The sequence below is a fragment of the Bombus flavifrons genome, chromosome 14 (genome assembly GCF_040668555.2).
Source record: "Bombus flavifrons isolate JBK064 chromosome 14, iyBomFlav1_principal, whole genome shotgun sequence".
Classification (NCBI taxonomy): domain Eukaryota; kingdom Metazoa; phylum Arthropoda; class Insecta; order Hymenoptera; family Apidae; genus Bombus; species Bombus flavifrons.
Window position 1 is genome coordinate 11,712,355 of NC_138455.1, and position 18,710 is coordinate 11,731,064.

Consider the following 18,710-nt stretch of genomic DNA (forward strand, 5'->3'; position numbering starts at 1 on the left):
TGGAATTAACGCGCGTTTCGTCGTTCGCAGGGAAACGAAACGACCAAGAGCGGAGAGGAAATACTCACGGTGTTGGGAATGTATTTGACGCCCATACTACAGGCATCGCAGACCACCCTGTAAGTCGTATCTGTTCTGCCGCCCAGCATGTGCGGCGCATTCCACGACAGAATCACAGTAGACTGGTCAACGAAGTTCACCGTCAAATTTTGTGGCGCCGACGGTGGTTCTGTAAACGTGCAAATTGATAAAATATCTCCGATCGGGGAGGATCAACGGTACAAAGTTAAGAAACTCACGTGTACAAGGCATTTTCTTCGGATCTTTCTCGGCCCTGAAATAACCGGCGTTGCATCGACACTCGGTGAATCCGTAATCGGAGGATTTGCTGTGAGCCGGACAAGCTTCGCAACTGTGCGACCCAGCTTCGTGTTTGAATTTACCGATCGCGCACTCGGTGCACGCTTGCTTCTCGACGTCAGCTTGATAACCAGGTTTGCAGTGGCATCCACCGTTAGGCAGGTACCATTTGCCATCTCCTTTGCAGAGGAAGGTTGGCTGTTCGATGACCACGGCGTTATCCACGCAAGTGCCGATCGTTTGTTCGATCAACGCGACTTCGCGACCCGTTGGCGTTGCCGGGAAGTGTGCGAAGTTCACAGAGATCTCCGGGCAGCTGATGTAGTAAACCTTAATGGCCAAGATGGAGATGCAGGCTCCCTGGTCGCGGAACGCGAAGTACACGCCCTTCTTCGTCACTGGAATGGACTTGACCTCCGTGTTTATCACTACCCCGGTGTTAGTGTTGAACCTTCCCTCGCCAGCGGCGATGCGTCCTGTGGATCAAACGGTCGGTTTCGTCTCGCGACTCGAACAACGGCTAAATTCCGACAGTTTTACACGGCTCGTACCATACGGAAAAGTTTCTGAATCGCCAAGCCGAGAGAACACGTTTGGCAAGCTTACCGATCAACTTGTAACTATCCGTTTCCCACGGTGGCGGTTCCTTGGTAGCCACGTCGAACTCATAGTAAAGTAGACTGAAAGTTTCTTTGCAACTGAGCGCGTTTCCGGGGAACAACGAGCAGTCACGAGTCGTGAATTGTATTTCTATGTACATGCGGTTCGCCGGACCCCTCTCGATGAACGGCGTCCACAGCCAATTGTTCACGTTGTTGTACGCTACGTCGCAGACGACGTAACTCCGCCAATTGATGCCCTTGTCGAAGTTCGTGAACGACTCTTCCACCCACTGCAATCAAACGAGAGCACGGGACGATCTTAATTCCGCACGATCCGATTAACCATTAACGAGAAAAACACACACCGGGACATTTTATTCGCCAGGTGTTTGACCCACGCGTGCGTCCGGACGAACCTCGATAAGATAAACGCTGTTTAAATAACGCGAGACACCGCATGGATCCCCTCTTTCGGGATCCTCGTCGAAGAGACTCGGGTGTTTGCGTTCGGATTACGCGAGATTTCACCGAGTCAGCATCTAACGAAATCAGCTTTGCCGGAGACCCCTAGTCGGAGCTATCTCCGCGTGCGGATCCCTCCGTTCTCTACGCGCCTCCAGCTTCTTTCCCTCTGCTCGTTTCAACCGCCTCGATGAGAATTTACAGAAACAACGAAGACGGATTACGGAAGTTGCAAAGAATTCGAGTCAGACGACAAAGAGCCAGCAGCCCCAGCGCGTCCGGCTTGGACAGATTTATTCTCGTGGTAGAAGGGAGAGTCGTCGGATAGAGACGCTCTGTCCGATCTCTATCGGCTCGATCGGTAGACAGCGATGAGCGAAAAAGAGAGAAAAGGAGAGGAGGTTCACGCTGGTCCATGTCCGATCCGAGGAACCACTTGTCCGTCGATGTTGAACGCGGTATCCTCCCTCGGCAAATGACGAGGCGGAGAGGCCAGGTCGTCGACTTGCGACAAACAGACCGCAAGGAATTACCGGCGCGCGTTACCATTAGTTTTATTGCCCCCCTCGGCTTGGGCTCGTCCCGAGAGAGACCGCAAAAAGTTCCGGCCAGGCAAGAAGGACCCGCCGTCGTCGCCATCGTCGTCGTCGTCGTCATCGTCGTCGTCGTCGTCGTCGTCGTCGTCGTCGTCGTCGTTGTCGTCGTTGTCGTCGTCGCCGTATTCGTAGTCGTCCTTCTCCTGGTCGACAGACGATTCCCTTCATCCTCGACTATTCTCTCCTTCTCTTTCGATACTCGGTCTCTCGCGCGGAGGAAAGGCTACGTAGGTAAGAACGGACAAAAAACGGTAGATCGAGAAGATCAGGCTTCTTACCCAGAAGATTTTCTTGCGGACGTGTTTCCGGCAGGGAGGCCGCAATAAATTCAGCCGTACGGTTACTCAGTAGCACAAAGAGATTATTACGGGGAAAGATGACGAGCAGGGACCAAGGGGGAAAAAAAACGATTTCGTTTCGGTAGATGGACGAGACGAAGGACCGATTCTTTCATCTCTGGTCAGCGTGCGGCGATCAGAAAAGCCATGGCGGCTCGTTGCGTGGTCGTTAACGAACGCGTTTAAAGGATCACGCGCCGATCGCAATTACCTAAGAAACGAAACGACTTTGACCGGCATTCGCTCGACCCGATGTTATATTCTCGGCGAAGGAATCATAAGAGGCAGAAGGCGTCAGGTAATATCGCACGGCGCGAAGACTATTAGAGGAACGAAGAAAAGTCGTAGAGATGTTATTTCGACGCCTACGCGGCAGCTTTATCGCCTGGGAAATTGCGTTAGCACGGTAAATTCTACACCCGCCCATTTCATTCTCCCTCTATTTCTCCTTCTTCATCCCTCTTCGTCTCTCAGCAACCGCTTTCATTCCGTTCTTTCGTCGCTGGCTTCCAGAGGCTGCCGCGAACCGAAAAAAGACAGAGTGCACGCGCGTCGTTAACGCCCGCGGAATTTAATTGAGTCCCGCCGAGACGTCCTCTTTTTAACGCGCCGCGCCGCGCCGCTACGATTTTTCGGCGAGCCGGATTTCCCGACGGCGCGATTCTTCCCCGAAATTATTCATCGCCACGGGAATCAGAGAAAAAGAGAACGACCGGCAAAGGAGAAACCGAGATAGAAGCCGAATGGTATATCAACGTCCAAGCTACTTCTTTAATCTGTCTTTCCGTGCGATACGATGGCGAGATTCCATGCGAAATTAATTACGCCACTTAACGCGTTTCGCGGCTCGGATACGTTAGCGTGCCACTCTTTATCGGATGAAACGGCGAATTTGTCGGATCGCGAGCAGCGCCTCTCAATTAGCCGAAATCGATCGACCGTCGCGACACGAATCCACTTTGTATCCAAGACGTTGTTTCCGAAATCGGTCGAGATAAAGAAAGATTCGTTGGGGAATGATCGCGATGCGAGTTGATCGAGAGGCAAATGCGAATTCGGTGGGAACACGGCAGCCAAATATATTTCACTCGTCGGTTTTAATTGCTGCGTGTGTATGAATGGCCAGGATATTTGCTCTGCCCCGAACGCTCGGTCTACGTCCAGCGGAAAAATACTATCGCCACGCTCCACCTCGTCGCGTCGATCGATGATCGTTAATTCGCTCGGAAATTACGTCGACGCGGTCGTTCTCGACGACCGTCAACGCGCTCTGCGTCCGATCGATCTCGTCGGTTTCCAATCGCTAATTCCTCCGATCAACAGACGATACCTATCGACGGGAAAATCAGCTACTCTGTACGAAACGAGGAATTTTTCGCACGAATAGAGTCGGAGAGTCGATAACCTTTGATTTACATAGTTCGCGTGACGTAACGCCGAGGCTCGAGCATCGCTGGTGTAACAATAAATAAAATACAACGAGATCGATAGAAGAGAATTAAATTAGGAGAACGCCAGAAGGGACGTTGACCCGAGAAAGAATCTTACTCGACGAATAAAATAGGGGAAAAAGTTTCGTTCCGCGTTGTTATTCGTTCGTCGGTGGAATTCCGCGTTCTTGTTCACGGAAAACGATGGAACTGAGTCGTCGCCGATAAAGTGTAACGCACGTTACACGAACGAGACATTAAGCTATCGATTTGTCGGGGAACACGAGCATCCCTGGCCACAGCAGGCAGACCGGTCTCGTCGAGTCACTCGCCGTTTTCTATTTCCTCGTGGATCACCCTGCGCCAGTAAATAGATATGAACTGCCGGTTTCGAAATAAAGCCAATAAGCTCTGCGAGCGAGCGGCTCGTAGTACGAGTTGTCGGAAGAGGGAATCTTGCGGACAGACGAAAAGGGGCAGAGGAAGCCTTCTCCGTCTGTTCGTTCCTTCCTTATTCCGTGGCTACGTAGCTCTAGGAACGAAACGGTTCCTCTCTCCCTCGGTGAACCGTAATATTGCCACCATAATCGCAATTCCGATGGTGTAGCTCCGGTCGAGCGGGGCAAAAGGAGTTAGAGAGAAGACTTAGGGGGTTGCGTGGGGGATGGACGAACTTTCAGTCTAGCGGAGGGTTTGTGGATCTTAATATATATCGAGCTCTCGTTCCCGACCATCGTCCCTCGCCCTTGGGGCTGCCTGCAACCGGGCGCACGTACTACTCTCTTGCTCGTGCTACGTGCATCACATTCTACCGGCTGTTCCATAGGAACGCGCGTTACCGCGGGCCACGAGTAACACGGTCCACGGAATCGCGAAAGTTAAATTAACTGGAGGGCAAGTTGCGCCGGCGGAAATACGATCCAACAGCTTGCGCGTCTATCGTCAATGCGAAATCGTTTTTTGCGGAATCGTTTCTTGCGAAATCGACCATCGCGAATCACGTTCAGGCTGCTAAGACAAAGACTCTCTCGATGGAACGTGCTTCGAGTATTTGCACGCTCGAGCGAACTTTTCCCCGATATATCGTGTACTTTATACGAAACATTTAAAAATTTCATTAACACAGTAGCAAGACGAGGTTATTATTCGTCGCACCTCGGTACGTAACGAGATCAGGAAACGAACAAAAAGTAGGTTCGATCGGTTTGGTTTGCGAGAGGATTCGCTTAACGGGAAAACGGCTGGGCGAAAAGTTTCTCGTTCCTTCTTTTTGAAGAAGCGGTAGAGGTATTCGATACGAAGTAGATGAAAGAGGGTCGCGCCCGAGCAAGTGCACATATGTGTGGCCGAAAGAGCTGACCACCCTCCGTATGGTGCTAGGGTGGTTGCACGGCAATCCTGAACTTTATGTAGCCGTTTATTCGGCACCCTCCGGTCTGATACAGCGGCGCCTCAGGATGGGGAAAGTGCGTGGAAACACCATTTAAGCAGCATTTCCATGGGTCTCGGGCGTTAACTGAGATTTCTCTTTCGATGGTTGCGTTACGCGGAAAAGGGAGAAAATATCGAGGCGAAAAGAGGGTAAAGAAACGATCGGATGAGAATTTATTCCTGGATTATTCGTCGGGGGATCACTGAATAGGACAAATCGTTCTCTCTCTCGGCATCGGAGCGTTGCGAAGCAATTTTCAGCCGTCAGATTTATGATCGGGAAATCGACTCCTGACGGCGAGGTTTCTGCGAAAATTCGATTACACCGCACCGATGTCGGTATTTCGATTCGTCGCGTGGAAAAATCGCCGACAATCGCGTCAACTTCCGCGACGAAACTGTCGACGGTTACGACCGGACCTTCGAACGAGGCATTTACATCGTCCAAGGACGACCCTAGATCCAGCTTTATCGCGTTCCACGAAAAACGATTCTCGCTTCGCCCCGTATTTTCGCGCCACTCGGCAAACGGGGAAGAATTTCTATTTGAAACTCGTCGCCGAGGGAATTCAGCGGTTGTCTCGCGGTAGGGTATCAGCGACGACGACGACGACTCGCGTCCATCGATAGCCATCCATCCGTAATGAGCCTAACTGGCGTCGTAATATTTCGAGTTAACTCGGCGTGTCGTCGGTGTCGCGTGTCGGAAGGGCTGAACGCGCCAATGACCGTCGCCCCAGACGAGACGGCACGTCACGCTGTAACGAGGAGGGCTGCTCGGTCACGTGGGGGTCTGAAAACTCGACCGTACGGGGTGGGCCGTGCATTTCCAAGCTTCTTCGAAACAGCTTGGCCGACTCTGGACTCGTCTCTCGCGTCTTATCTCGCTTCTTGAGAAGGAGTACGACGCTACTATTCGTGCGTACTTGGACACCAATATAACGTCGACCACGTCGGAGCATCGTAAATTTTTCTCGCTAACCTATTCATTTTGGTTCGGATAATAGCAACTCGTGTACAGATTGACGAATTCAACCAAAGCAAAAAAGCTTTATCGTATTTCATTCGGTCGCTTACCGTTGCATATCAAATACGAACTTCTATACAAAAGTACGAATTTGTATAAAAATTCGCGGTCCGGTGTACGTCGGAACCTTGACCTCCTGACTAGCTTCTACGATAATCTACGGCTTTGCAGTGAATTCTGCAGCCATCCGCGAGTCATCGTTCTTTGCGTAACAACGTTGGTCGCCGAAAACGTATGCGACGCTGGGGAAGGCGATTTACCCCGACGTCGGGAAACCTCGGCCAGCCGACAAACAGCCAGCCACGCAGGCCGCGGCAATAAAAAGACCGACAAGAAGAACGAGAGAGTCGCGAACATCCAACGCGCGAGTTGCGTGGAGTTGGAGAGTGTGAATGGAGTCTGGTCCAAAGATACACCGAGCGATATCCCGGTGCTATTTCGAGTCGGCTGACGAGTGTCGGCGCGTAAGGGGCGTAGCCGGGCAATGATCGTGAAGCAGACGAGCCGGCACGTCGGGTTATGGGCTCGCTGCAACGAGCCGGCGATCGAACGTGGGGTAAAATTGCGGATCCGCCGGCTTCGATCGTTCTGCATACTCGATGTAATTTTTCTCTTCCTGTTCGATCTCAACCCTCGCCGCTGCCTGATGCGGTTGGGGGATGCGCGCGAGTGGAACTGATCTTATGCTAATTCGTAAGAGGGAAGAAAGGGAACACAGAGAAGGACGAAAGATTCGCGTTTCGTTGCGTTCGTTCGTTCTCTCCGTCCTTCCAACTGCAACGAGAGAAAAGGACGAAAAATAGCGGCTTCGTAAAATCGTCACGAATTAGCTCGGAGGAGGGTGAGGCCGAGGGGTTTGGCTTTAATATCGAAGGACCTGGTCGGCCGGAGCCCTCGACACACGCCCCTGGACCTGTCAGTTTGACGTATCGCAGTCGCAGGAATCCATTATATACTCAATTACTCGTCGTGACAGGGAACGTGCACACGAACGAGGCGCATCTGACGCCCTCCAGTGCAGTCGCGCGGCACCGATATCCGAACGAGACCTGCGCGTTCCGCGACCACGCAAAATTTAACGGGACATCGTCCTTCGGTTCGTCTACGCTTCGCTTTCCACCAAAGTCAGCTATAACGGACTTTCGCTGACTGTTTAGAAATAGTCGAGGAATTTCGCTAGCCCGTACAGATCGATCCCCGCGTACACGCGTAACGTACACTAACGTAGAGGCGACGCGAGAGGTGAACTACGCGTCGATTAAAATTTACGGGTCCACAAAGGATCCCAATAAAGTGGACGAGACGTCAACGTGCAGTTTTCGCAGCCCACTACGCGTAAGCGGCGAGCAATTTTTTGGTCGAGTTGCACGGTAGGTTGCATGCCGGCGAGAGCCTCGATCGAAGTCTCGTTAGCTATTTGAACTGGTCTTAGCATCGTCGCCGACCGCGATTCCGCCGATGGACACGATATTTGGATAATAATCGAGTCCTCGGAACACGTCGATACAGGAGCCGTACAATGGTCGTCCAGATGGTACGCGGCAAAACGATCTTCACCTGCCGGCGAACGGCTTTCCTACGACCATTGTGTTCGAGAGCTCGTTTCCCCCTCTTCCTTTCGCGACCTTTCACGCCCGCAGTTATTTTATCGGAATTGCCTTTCGATTCGGGGAAATATCGACGCGCGTACACCCTTCCGCCTCTTCTGACCGAATATAAGGGGGGCTGGAGGAGAAGCCGCTCGTCGCATCCGCGTATCTGCCGCAGCCGAGTCGACCAGATTATTAAATTAAAAATACGATTACCCGGCTAATCGAGCGTTTCCTCGGTCGACTCTCTGCCCGGTCAAATATTTTCACAGTTGTTTAGCCCGCGAACGACGTGTGCCGCAAAGAAAAATGCTTAAAATTCTTTAACGATTTAGAAACTTGAAAGAAAATGAAACAAAAAAAAAGAAAAAACGATCGGAATTGTAACTTTGTGACCGATCGCACACCGTTTACGGTAATAGAAAATGATCGAAATTACGATCTTTTTCCCGTTCTGAAACAGTGTGCAACGTCGAGGCGGAGATGAACGGAGATGAGCGGGTGCGCGACGCGGCCGTCCCTTTTCCTGGCCAGAGAAATTGAGTTTCCGAGTTCGCTTTTCCCCGGGGGTGGCGTTTCTCCTGGCTCGTTCGACGCTACGCTCTCAGGCTACGTGCCATCTTTATCGCAATAATGAAACTGTGTTTATGATAATCCAACAATGGAACAATGTGGGTAACGACCGAGGGGTACGCTCCAGTCACAATGGCCCGCGGCTATGCTCTCTCACCTAGGAAGAAAGGCAACGAGAGAGGCGAACAGAGAGGAGAGGAGAGAAGAGAAGCCGGGACACGGCGCGGCAGAAGAGGGTCTTCTCGCTTCTCTCACCCGGGTTTCGTCTCCCGAATCTTAATTAGGAATTTCACGAGGGCTCGAACACCCCGTGTCGCGTTCGCGCACCGAGGAAACGGAAGAGGACACCCGGCCAAAAAAATAATGCCGCCTCGGCACCCTGTTTGATCGTCGCCAAGATAAGCTTTGTAGAGATAACACGACTGGAAAAACGGAGGAGAGCCAGTTGGTTTTTTGTTCTACGAATGTTCCACCGTGTGTCCAAAAACATACTGTCCATAAAGTATCTACGTGTCCTTCGTATCCCGATTTGCAGTAACTCGATATATCGTACAAGCAATGCTGTACTTTGACAAAAATATCGACGACAATCGCTACACTCTGTTTTCTTTATAAAAGCGTGAAAAAATGCGTTTCTATTACCGGCAATTGATAGAAAGAAAAACCTGTTATCGCGTTAATCGTAGCGCGAATTTTTATGCATCCGTGGAAAATACAAAGGTAGGCAAAACGCAATGAGAATGCGGTACGTAACGAGGATTTGTTGCAGACGCAGAGAGAAGATATATCTGGATCTGGAGCGAGTCGAATTCGGGATTTCGGAGAATACTCGGACGAAGACACGCGACATCGAATCCACACTGCAGAATCTCTAGGATGATATCTCCGTGGTCAAGGGGCCGTGAACAGAGGCGCGATACGAACGCAAAGAAAAACGCAGCTCGCGGAATTGGAAATTCCCGTTAGTCACTCGCGCGAGTGAGAATTTTAATCCATCGTTGCCGGCAACTTTTATTTTTTTTCGGTGGAATAACTCGGCAACGGTGGTCAGCAGCGCCTTTTCTTCGCAGCAATGATAAATTTCCGAATTAATCTCCTCGAAGAGTTCCGTGAAACTTTCGTATCCACGAAAGGACGGAAATTGCAGCTCCCTCGGGAAACTACCGCCAGAAGAGTATAACGGTGCTCGAAGAATCCATAACATAAAGTAGAACCCCGAAGCCGTAGGAAGAACAGAGGTTCTCGGATTCGCCTAACACCATACACGTTTAAAGATTGGCGGATCTTTGTTCCTGCGAATCTTGGGATCGTTGTTACGTGGAATTTTCTGCAGCTCTTCCGCGTTATCAAAATTTACTCGGTTCTCCAAAGACTCGAACGATACCGCCAGACTTCTGCGAATACGTTGCTTATTTTCGACAAGGTGCATCTTGCGTGAAAACTCTGTGGGAACACGCGTCCACAGCCTATGATCGATGGTAACTGGGGTACCACCCTCTTTGGTCTCGTCTTCACCCGTCGGTCTGGCTCGAATCCATTATCAGCTGGATCTCGCGGGACGAAATTCTCGTGGAAAGACGCGCGTGGCACCGGCGAGATTTCAACTGGTAGCGCATTAAGCCGTGCACACAGTTTGTCGCGGCACGTTCACGAACGCGCGCAGGGGAAGAGGAAACGCGACGAGCCACTCGACGACTCGTGTCAATAAACAGAGTTTCTCCTCTAACGACGCGGCCTAGATGACAGATATACGGGGATCTGGAGGCGCGCGAAGGAGAAGGAGGAAGCGAGCGAACGACGGACAAAGAGAACGAAAAGCAGCGAGAACCGAGTAGAAAAGAAAGAGGAGGCGGTGGTGAAGGGGAGGTTGAAGAGGAAAAGGGACGAAAGAATAGAGAAGGGGAAATAGGAGGAGGAAAGAAGTAAGAAATGGCAAGAAGAGAAGGAGAGGACGGACGTGCGCAGGCAACGGCCTGCAGAAGCCCCGAAGGCCGTTCACATGAATACCAGTCTTTCCATTAGTACTCGAATGGAGGAGCCCAGGCCGATGCATGATCGATACTCGCAGATCCAATCTCGCTCGAGTCCGGTCCAATCGCGATCAAGGACCACCGCGAGATACAATGTAACCGAGCTATACGTTCACCCTGGTGCTCTTCCTTCCGTGGCCGTATTTTTTCCACGCGAATCGCGTCCTTGCGAACCGCGAACTCGCGGTAACTTTCAAGTGTCTTTATCCCGAGGCGAGACTTTTGCACGGAGGCGAGCGACTCAAAAAGTCGAAAGCTACTAGTCCCAAACGATACTCGTGTGCGAACTCGTGTAACAGCGAGCGTAGTAGCGTCGGAACAAGCGAAAAAGCACAGTAAACTCCACGATATAAGTCCAATTACTCGATAAGATATTTAGTGGACGAAACAAAGGCGTTCTACGTTGCACATTTTAATCGTGTTGGTAAAAGTGAGAATTTTTACTAATCGTCGTCAGTGTAGTCGCTAGATTTACGTCGCAACGAACCGGAGACATCGTCTCGTACGGTAGCATGAATGGCGAGGTTGGATAATTTTAGGCGCGAATTTAGGCAAAACAACCGTCGGAGCGTCGCCGTATATATCCGTGTACCAGAATGTACCTGTATTATACTCTCGCCCCTTCGCAATGCTCGTCGTCCGTAGTCGAAATCGACTACAAGAGGAGTCTCATCTCGTGATTTCCAGGGTTCGCGCGAGAAAATCGGCCGAGAGCGAGGGCTCGGGCGTACGAGAGACAAACATGTACCGTACGTAGGTGCGAAGAAGAGAGCAATTACAGGGCGGCGAAAGCAGGCCAGGGTTTCTCGAAATACCGAGTGGACAGTAGTTTCTACTTTGCCTCGGTGGATTCTCGTTGCCGGTTTCCGCTCTACCCACTTTCCATCCACCACCTCTTCTCGGCAGGCTCGGAATATTAATGTCCCTCATATTTTATAGAACCACTCGGAGGGCACACGCTCTCCGTGTGCGTGCCATCCTCCTCCCTCGCTCATAAAGGACTAAAAATATATGTACGCAGGGTGTGCGCGAGCTCGGTAGATCCTTATCCGCGGGGACAATGACAAAACGAGCAAAGGTCGAAATACCTAGAGAAGTTAATTCGACTGTCGGTTCACGGCTCCTCTTCGCTCTCTCGCCTCTCTCTTTTCCTCTTTTTCTCCCCCATTCGGTACTGTAGCGAGCCTTATCAGCTGCAACTTTTTATTTTCCAGCCGATTTCTCTAACTCAGACTGCTTTCCTCTCCGGTGTCGTAGATAATTTTAACGAGCGCCACATTTTTCTTTGGGAAATGACCCCTCCGCGGATTAGGAGGACCCGTCCCACGGAGAGCGCGATAAAGAACGAACGGAAGGACGCGTCCGACTGCGAACGGTACTTTCGCTCTCTTTTACCAGCCACGCAACTTTTTCGTTTTTACGTTAGATTCGAAGCGACGCATCCTTCCTAGCGGGCGAGCAATGGCACGATGAGACACGTCACTGGCGAATCGAAAGTAACAGGCAACGATACGAACCGCGGATATTTACGGGTTTTCAGGGAATCGAAATACGCGACAACGTACGAAATAGCGCGTGCTATCGAATAAGGTAGAAAATATTCAAAACGGAATACCGTTCAAGTTTTATCAATCGCGTCGACGCTCCGTTCGGCTAACGTCTTTCATTAAATTTTCCTCGTTGCGGTTGAAGACGTTTTTATAGCACACGGTAGCGTAATCGACACTGTAGCTCGTAGTTCTCGGCGCAATAAAATCGCGCGATATTATATGCAACTGCATGGGTTGATCGCGCGACGACGCGGACCAGCGATAACGAGCAGATTCCCTTCCTAAGATCGAATTACGGCTACTTTATCAACGGCGCAGTCATTTTATCACGCGTATCGAAACTTCTGCTTCCTGGTCGCAGTAGAAACGTGCGAATCGACCTTTACGTTGGCAAGCAAGTAGCTATTTCCACGATATTTTATATCTTTGTGAAAATGTTGAATTTTCACGTCGATTCGTATCTCCGAAATAAAATTGTATAGAAATATTTCAAGCGTTAAAGCTTAAAGCGCGGAGGAAAATTTTGTTATTTTCGTTACCGGCGCAAAGACCAAGAATTACCTTCCGATAAAAATCAAAGGGCTTCCTCGGAGACGAAAAATGACAAAAATCTTTGCACGTAAAACGAAATAGGTCCAAGAGCCGACAAAATTACGCGATGGCAGTAAATCGAAGGGGTGGTGTCTTCTCTCTCCGAAATGCCAGTTCCGTGGGTGCCGTTGATTGCGTTCCTGCCGTCCGTCCGACACGTATCCCACTACCCTCCGTGTTCCTTCTTCAGCTTTCGTCGAGTCAGAACACGCCGAGGTTTTCCAAATTGACTTTCGCCCCTGCTGTCAGTTCGCGTTCCTCCTTGTCGTAGGAGGCACGTAAACTTTGGTATGCGTGTCTCGTTCCGAGGGAAAACTGGTGGAGCACGGTGCTCATTTCGGAGCAACAATGCCACGAGATGAATCATCGATTCCAGCTAAAAGTACGTGCCGACGGTTAAGATGTGTTTGTGCGGGCAATACTCTCGCGATAGCTGCGAGGGATCTCGTTGTGGCGCAAGGTTCTTTTGAGGGGGTCGAACCGCGGTGCCAATCCAACCGGTACCGAGAGTGCAACCGGCCGAGACCCCTTCGACAAATTGGCAATCCTCCTCTCTCTCTCTCTCTCTCTCTCCCTCTCACTCTCTCTCTGTTCCTCACGGGATACGCCAAAACCCGAGTGTCCTCGGCGTAGCCCATGGATCGTTTCCTTTGCGTTCGTAGCGTGCCGCTTCGAAATTTCCCAAGACTACTTTTATCGATCATCGAACGGTCGAGATGACTATCCAAACTCGGGCAGGTGGTTTCTTCCTTCGTCGTGTCTGCGAGGTTCTAGTCAGTGTGCTAGGGACTGCGCGCATTTTCCCGACCGACGAAAATTTTATTACTCCTGTTACGAGCGTAGCTAGAGCTGAAACGGCCGCGTTTCCATCCACCAAGTTCGTGGCCCGGGCCAATTCAATTGCAGGCGACTCTGCAGCGAGCAACGGAGTCGCTACTTTTTCTCGTTGCGCTCCAACTTTTTCGAAGGGTCTACCGTGCTCCCACGTGACCTCACGGTTGATTTAACCGCTCTCTTCTCTACCCGCTGTATCCATTTATCCCGCTCTCTACCCTTCCTTCTCCTTTTCTTTGCTACATCGAGGCAACCAGGAAGAGAGAGAGAAAGAGAGAGAGAGAGAGAGAGAGAAGAACGTGTGTGCCGATATTGCGCACCCGTGACGCTTTCTCTTCTTCTCTCCTTCCTTTCGATCCCCTTGTCTATATTCGTCTTTCTTTCGCTGCATCTTCCCCATGGGCAACGTGGTCACGTTCCAGTCGCTATGGAAACCGGGCCGAATCGAGATGGAAACTCACCCCTTCTCTCTATATCCCTCTTTCTCCCTTTCCCGGTGTTTCTCTGCCGCGCCTTCTCTTCGTCACGTATTCCGCTCTCTAACCTTCTTCTCTGTTCCGATCGCGCTCGCGCTTTCCATCTTTCTTTGATCCAACACCGGCGCACAGGCTGCTTTCGTCGTCCGCCACCGCTGCTGTCCCTTGCCTGCCCGATCTCTTCTCACCCTCTCGCTTGCAGTCGCCCGGTCTCGTTAGTTTAACCCACGCGCACCGAATCGTAATGGCAAACGTACAGATACATTAGGAGAGGCTTTGCCATCCTGGATACCCGATGGTAGACAGACAGCTAGCTCCGTTCAAAGCCACTGCCGCTCCCCGTTCTTCCGTTTCCTAACATCCCTTCGTCTCGTGTTTGCGCGCCTATTCCTACGCGTTCTCGGTCGTCTTCGATCCAGTTCCGATCGTTTCGACCAGTTTAACCCCTTCGCACCAGAGTGCAACGAACGCGGAGGTCTGGAGAAGTAGCTGGAAGACCGGATTAAATGCGAGCGCGGTGTGCAATCAAACCTCGTAAATCGGATTTTTACGTTACAAACGAGTGGCAGACGCCAGAGTTAACCATTTCGCGGCATAAATCTCGCCAAGGGGCAGCAACTCCACTATTTGAATAACTCCGTCTTCGTGCCAGGAATATCGGGACGATTTAAACCAAGTCAAGGAACAGTCGTATGTACGATATTATATTTTCGGTTGAAATTAAATCTCCATCCGATCTATTCCGTGATGTACATAAAATTCGTGGTTACCACGAAGGTCGAGTGGCTTAGCCGAGACATCAGAGAGGCCGCGGGATCCCCGACTGTTTAACTTTCGAAACGCATTCGACCTATCCTCTCGGCGAAAGAACTCACGTACGTAAGTACCTTAATGCAGCTTTGGGCATTGTTCGGTTCGTGGAAGATGAAGAAAAATAACAGGAAGAGAGCGCGCGAGAATCGAGTTAACGACCGCAATCGTAAAGCATCGAACCACTTTAAGCTGAAGCGTTGAAGAGTTAAGCTGCGAGCGAGAGTGGTGCACAATCTGATCAAAGCGCCGCGTCGGAATTATTCCGTCTGCGATCTTATTAATTCGTCGTGAATTCGAGATGCGTGGAAGGGGCGGGGGAGGGAGAGAGAGAGAGAGAGAGAGAGAGAGAAAGATACGAAAATGGAAGGAACGAGAAAGTTCAGAAGGTTGAATTTATGCTGCTAGTGACTCGAGGTGGACCCATCCGGGGCGGGCGCGCGTGCGTTTGTATGCTTCGTACTCGTCAGGCTGCCCTCTTTCTCTTTGTGCCGCGGGAAAAGAGGAAAGGCGCGGATTTTAGTATTCACGTTGCTTGTCATTTTTATGATTTTAATTCCTGGAAATTACTTTTGAGGTCGCGCGCTCTGGTAAAAGGGTTCGCCGGTGATGTTTTACCGGAGAGTTTGATATTTCCACCGTCGAAAGGAATTTTGTTCCGAGAGAGTAGAGAAACGCGTTGACAGGAAATGCATCGCGGCCTTTCTTGATATATCGTATATCGAAAATATCACGCGACGCACGGCTGAATTTCAAAGCGAGCTAGAGAAGAGAGGAGAAAGAGCGTCGTGGCGAGGAAAAAAATTTATTTGGACGACGAGAGACCCGTGAAAGGAGAATCGAAGTACGACGAACGACGGAATACGAGGCTGCATGCCCTCGAGAATGTACCGAAGCCCGATGTTTGCGCAAGAGTCGTCCTGCACGCGGACGGTTCGGGTTTGATGCAGCTTTCATTAATCCTCGCGAAAGGGGCAAGCACGCCGCTGGAGATTGACACGCGCGCATAATGCTTTGCCTGCACGCGTCTGTCCCTCCGAGCGGGCTTCCAGAGAACCGTTGTTATTCAGCCACCGTAGAGACATTCGTTTCTCCAGCGTCGTCGACGTCGTCGTCGTCGTCGTCGTTGTCGTCGTTGTCGTTGTTGTCGTCGTTGTCGTCGTCGTCTTCCGGATAGCTCGAGCTAAGTCAGGATTTATCCGCGATCAAGGAAAACGCGGAAGAACGTACACATCTAATCCGCGAAGACGCTTTCAACGTGTTATTTGAAAATATCAAAGAGACGTTAAAGGAATATCAAGGAACCGATGTTACGTTCGCGTAACACGCTCGATTCGACTGTTTAAAGTGGGCAAATTCTCGCGGGTCGTGGGGCACTTTCTTTATAACGGCAACACGCCTTTTTTTACGTCTTACAGGTCGTCGAGTTGAGAATGGCATAGTACGAAATATCATAGACAGCGGGTGAGGCGGTGAAACGCACGCTTGTAGCGTAAATCGAGATTGGATGGTTTCCTTCGGCTGTCGATCATTCGCGGAATAAAAGAGCTTCCTCGACGAAAACATCGACGAAGCGTAATCGAGGGGTTAGATGTCGGGTAAATCGGTAACAAATTTTTCATCGGCGTGTACCTTGTGCATGTACGCGAGCCGATGAATAAAAGACGACGGGAAAACCCATAAAGAACGCGGTTCGTTGGTCGCATTCGCAAGAACCGAGGCCGATCTCTCCGTGGCCAAAGACCGGCGCGAGGGAGGAAGAGATCCTAGCGCGGTGTGTGGATCGTAATCCCTTGTCTCGTTGTATACGATATACGCTCGCAGTATATTTCACTGAATTCTGCCGGTAGAAGTCTTTTAGAAGCCCTGTGCGCTTTCATTGCCAACCTCGGCCAGACGATTGATGCAGAAAACTGCAATAAGCAACGAACCGTGCCTTTTCCCTCTTAATTAACGCGCGCGCGTTGTACTTTACGACGATCGTACGTTTGCACAAAAAACGAAACGGTTGTTACGAAAATAACAACCGTTCACATTGTAATAAACTTTAGGCTAATTAGACGAGGCCGCGTCGCAACTCGCTATTATCTACCGTAAATTCGTTATAACGCTCGCTAATAAACGCTCGTCGAATTTCGCGCGACGCTTCGAAAGGCCGACTAAAATTCGGCGGATCCTCTTTTGCATCTAATTGCTCCCATCGAACGACGAGAAAAGTCTCGCGGCAGAGATCACACGATACTTAAAACTGTGTCAAACTGTGTCGCGCTCGAACAGAGGTCGACGACTCGTGGCCTGCGATCATCGTGACAATATCGAGGGACAATCGGCGGACGATCGAGCTCCATCCATCACGAAATCCTTTGGCCCCTCGTCAAAGGGAAATTCACGATGTAAACATCATGGGGGCTCGCGGTCCAACGAGAACGAAGAGAAGGGAAAAGAAGAGAAGAGAAGAGAAGAGAAGAGAAACGAAGAGATGAGAAGAGACGAGAAGAGATGAGAAGAGAAGAGAAGAGCACGTGTCGCGATGTAAATTCGTTGCGACGAGTGGTCGTGATTTAAAAATTAAATCTTAATCGAGTGGAATTCGGCCCACACGCTTAGTAACGAGGATGATCTTGGCCAAACGCTGGCGCACACTGTCCAACAGCGTAATAAACGAACGCTCGCGTAGATTGGTTTGGATAAGCTATAGATCGTGCTCTTTGCTCCCTCTTCTCGTCCCTCCTTTTGTTTTCTTCTTCTTCGTCTTCTCCTCCGTCTTCCTGACTCGACCGCCTGAAATATCTCAGCCAGTTAAAACGCTATCAGTTCTAATAAACGATCGTTCGTCTGTTTCGTCCTCTCTGGTGTATCGTTAAACCCGAACAGCATGCCGTAGGTGAGGACAACGCCGGTGCAGGCGGCAGCAACGCGAGAAGAACAAAAGGGACACGCTCTCGTAGAGAGGCCGGTCGTTTAAGAAGGATAGAGAAAGCATAGGTTTTTTTAACCTGCACGGTCACGCGATACGAAAGGGATCGACACCACTGATTCAGACGTCGAGATCGAAGCAGATACGACAGAGGCCGCGATGACGACGCCCCGATTCCTTGCCACTTTCGATAAAAGATAAAAACCCGACAAACTCTTCCCAACATCTTCGCCAACAGCGACAAGTCTCTTGCTGGTTTTCGTCTCACGACAGTCGGTTTAACCATTAAAAGGGCGCAAACAAATATTTTGCTCGACCGAGGTTTACCGCTTTTAAATCAGCACAACAGTCGACGCGCAAAAATTCTGCCTTACGTCACCGCGTCGAAAGAGGAGCAGAGAGTACGAAGGAATAAAGCGACGACCCATCGCGATGTCGTGAAACCTCGAAACGCTATCGACCGAAAAAGAAGCAGAAAGAGAGAGGAAAGAGAGAGGGATGCGGGATGATTAATCCCGTGGAAACGGTCTGACGCTCGTGTGACCGATGGCGTGTCTCCGAGTAACCCACCTCTATTCTCTCGTTTGGCTCGGGGGATTAATTCCAGGGGATTAGCATTAATTTCGTTCCATCCGAGGTTGGTCGAGTGTCTCCCCGTACGTCGAGGGGCTATCGACGAAAGCGAAAACGGAATTTCCGAAGATTCGACCGGTGGGTGGAAGAAGCGCGAGGGAAGAACCAGATCGCGTACCGGTGCGATGGAAAAAAATTGCCTCTTGCGATCGCGAGAGGAACTCCATCCTCGTTGTGCCTACTGCGAGATCCGTTAGGCGATCGGACAAATCGTTTCGACCGCGTACGACTGGCTGGCTCACGAACGGCTGGATTCGCGTGTCGTTGAACCGGGCTTATTTTTCGTTTCGAAGCTCTGGTAATTATCACGGGAACGTTCACGGTAGCGCTTCGAGGGCGGCTAGATTTACGACACTGCGAATTCCACGAATTTACGACGTTCCCTGCAAAAACGATAAAGTATCGAAGAGAACACCGGGGGTTGGAACGAACGAACGAACGAACGAACGAACGAACGTGGA

At 50.7% G+C, this 18,710-nt stretch overlaps 1 protein-coding gene across 18 annotated transcripts in view; it reads right to left on the reverse strand.

Moving 5' to 3' along the window:
• Positions 1–18,710, reverse strand: part of Eph (Eph receptor tyrosine kinase) — a 92,053-nt gene that overhangs the window by 13,899 nt on the left and 59,444 nt on the right. For all 18 annotated transcript variants that reach the window (XM_069127342.1, XM_069127357.1, XM_069127360.1 and 15 more), the window contains exons 4-6: positions 967–1,252; positions 300–836; positions 69–229 (exon numbers count right to left, since the gene is read on the reverse strand). In XM_069127342.1, the coding sequence (XP_068983443.1) occupies positions 69–229; positions 300–836; positions 967–1,252 (984 nt within the window). The remainder of the gene's footprint in view (positions 1–68; positions 230–299; positions 837–966; positions 1,253–18,710) is intronic.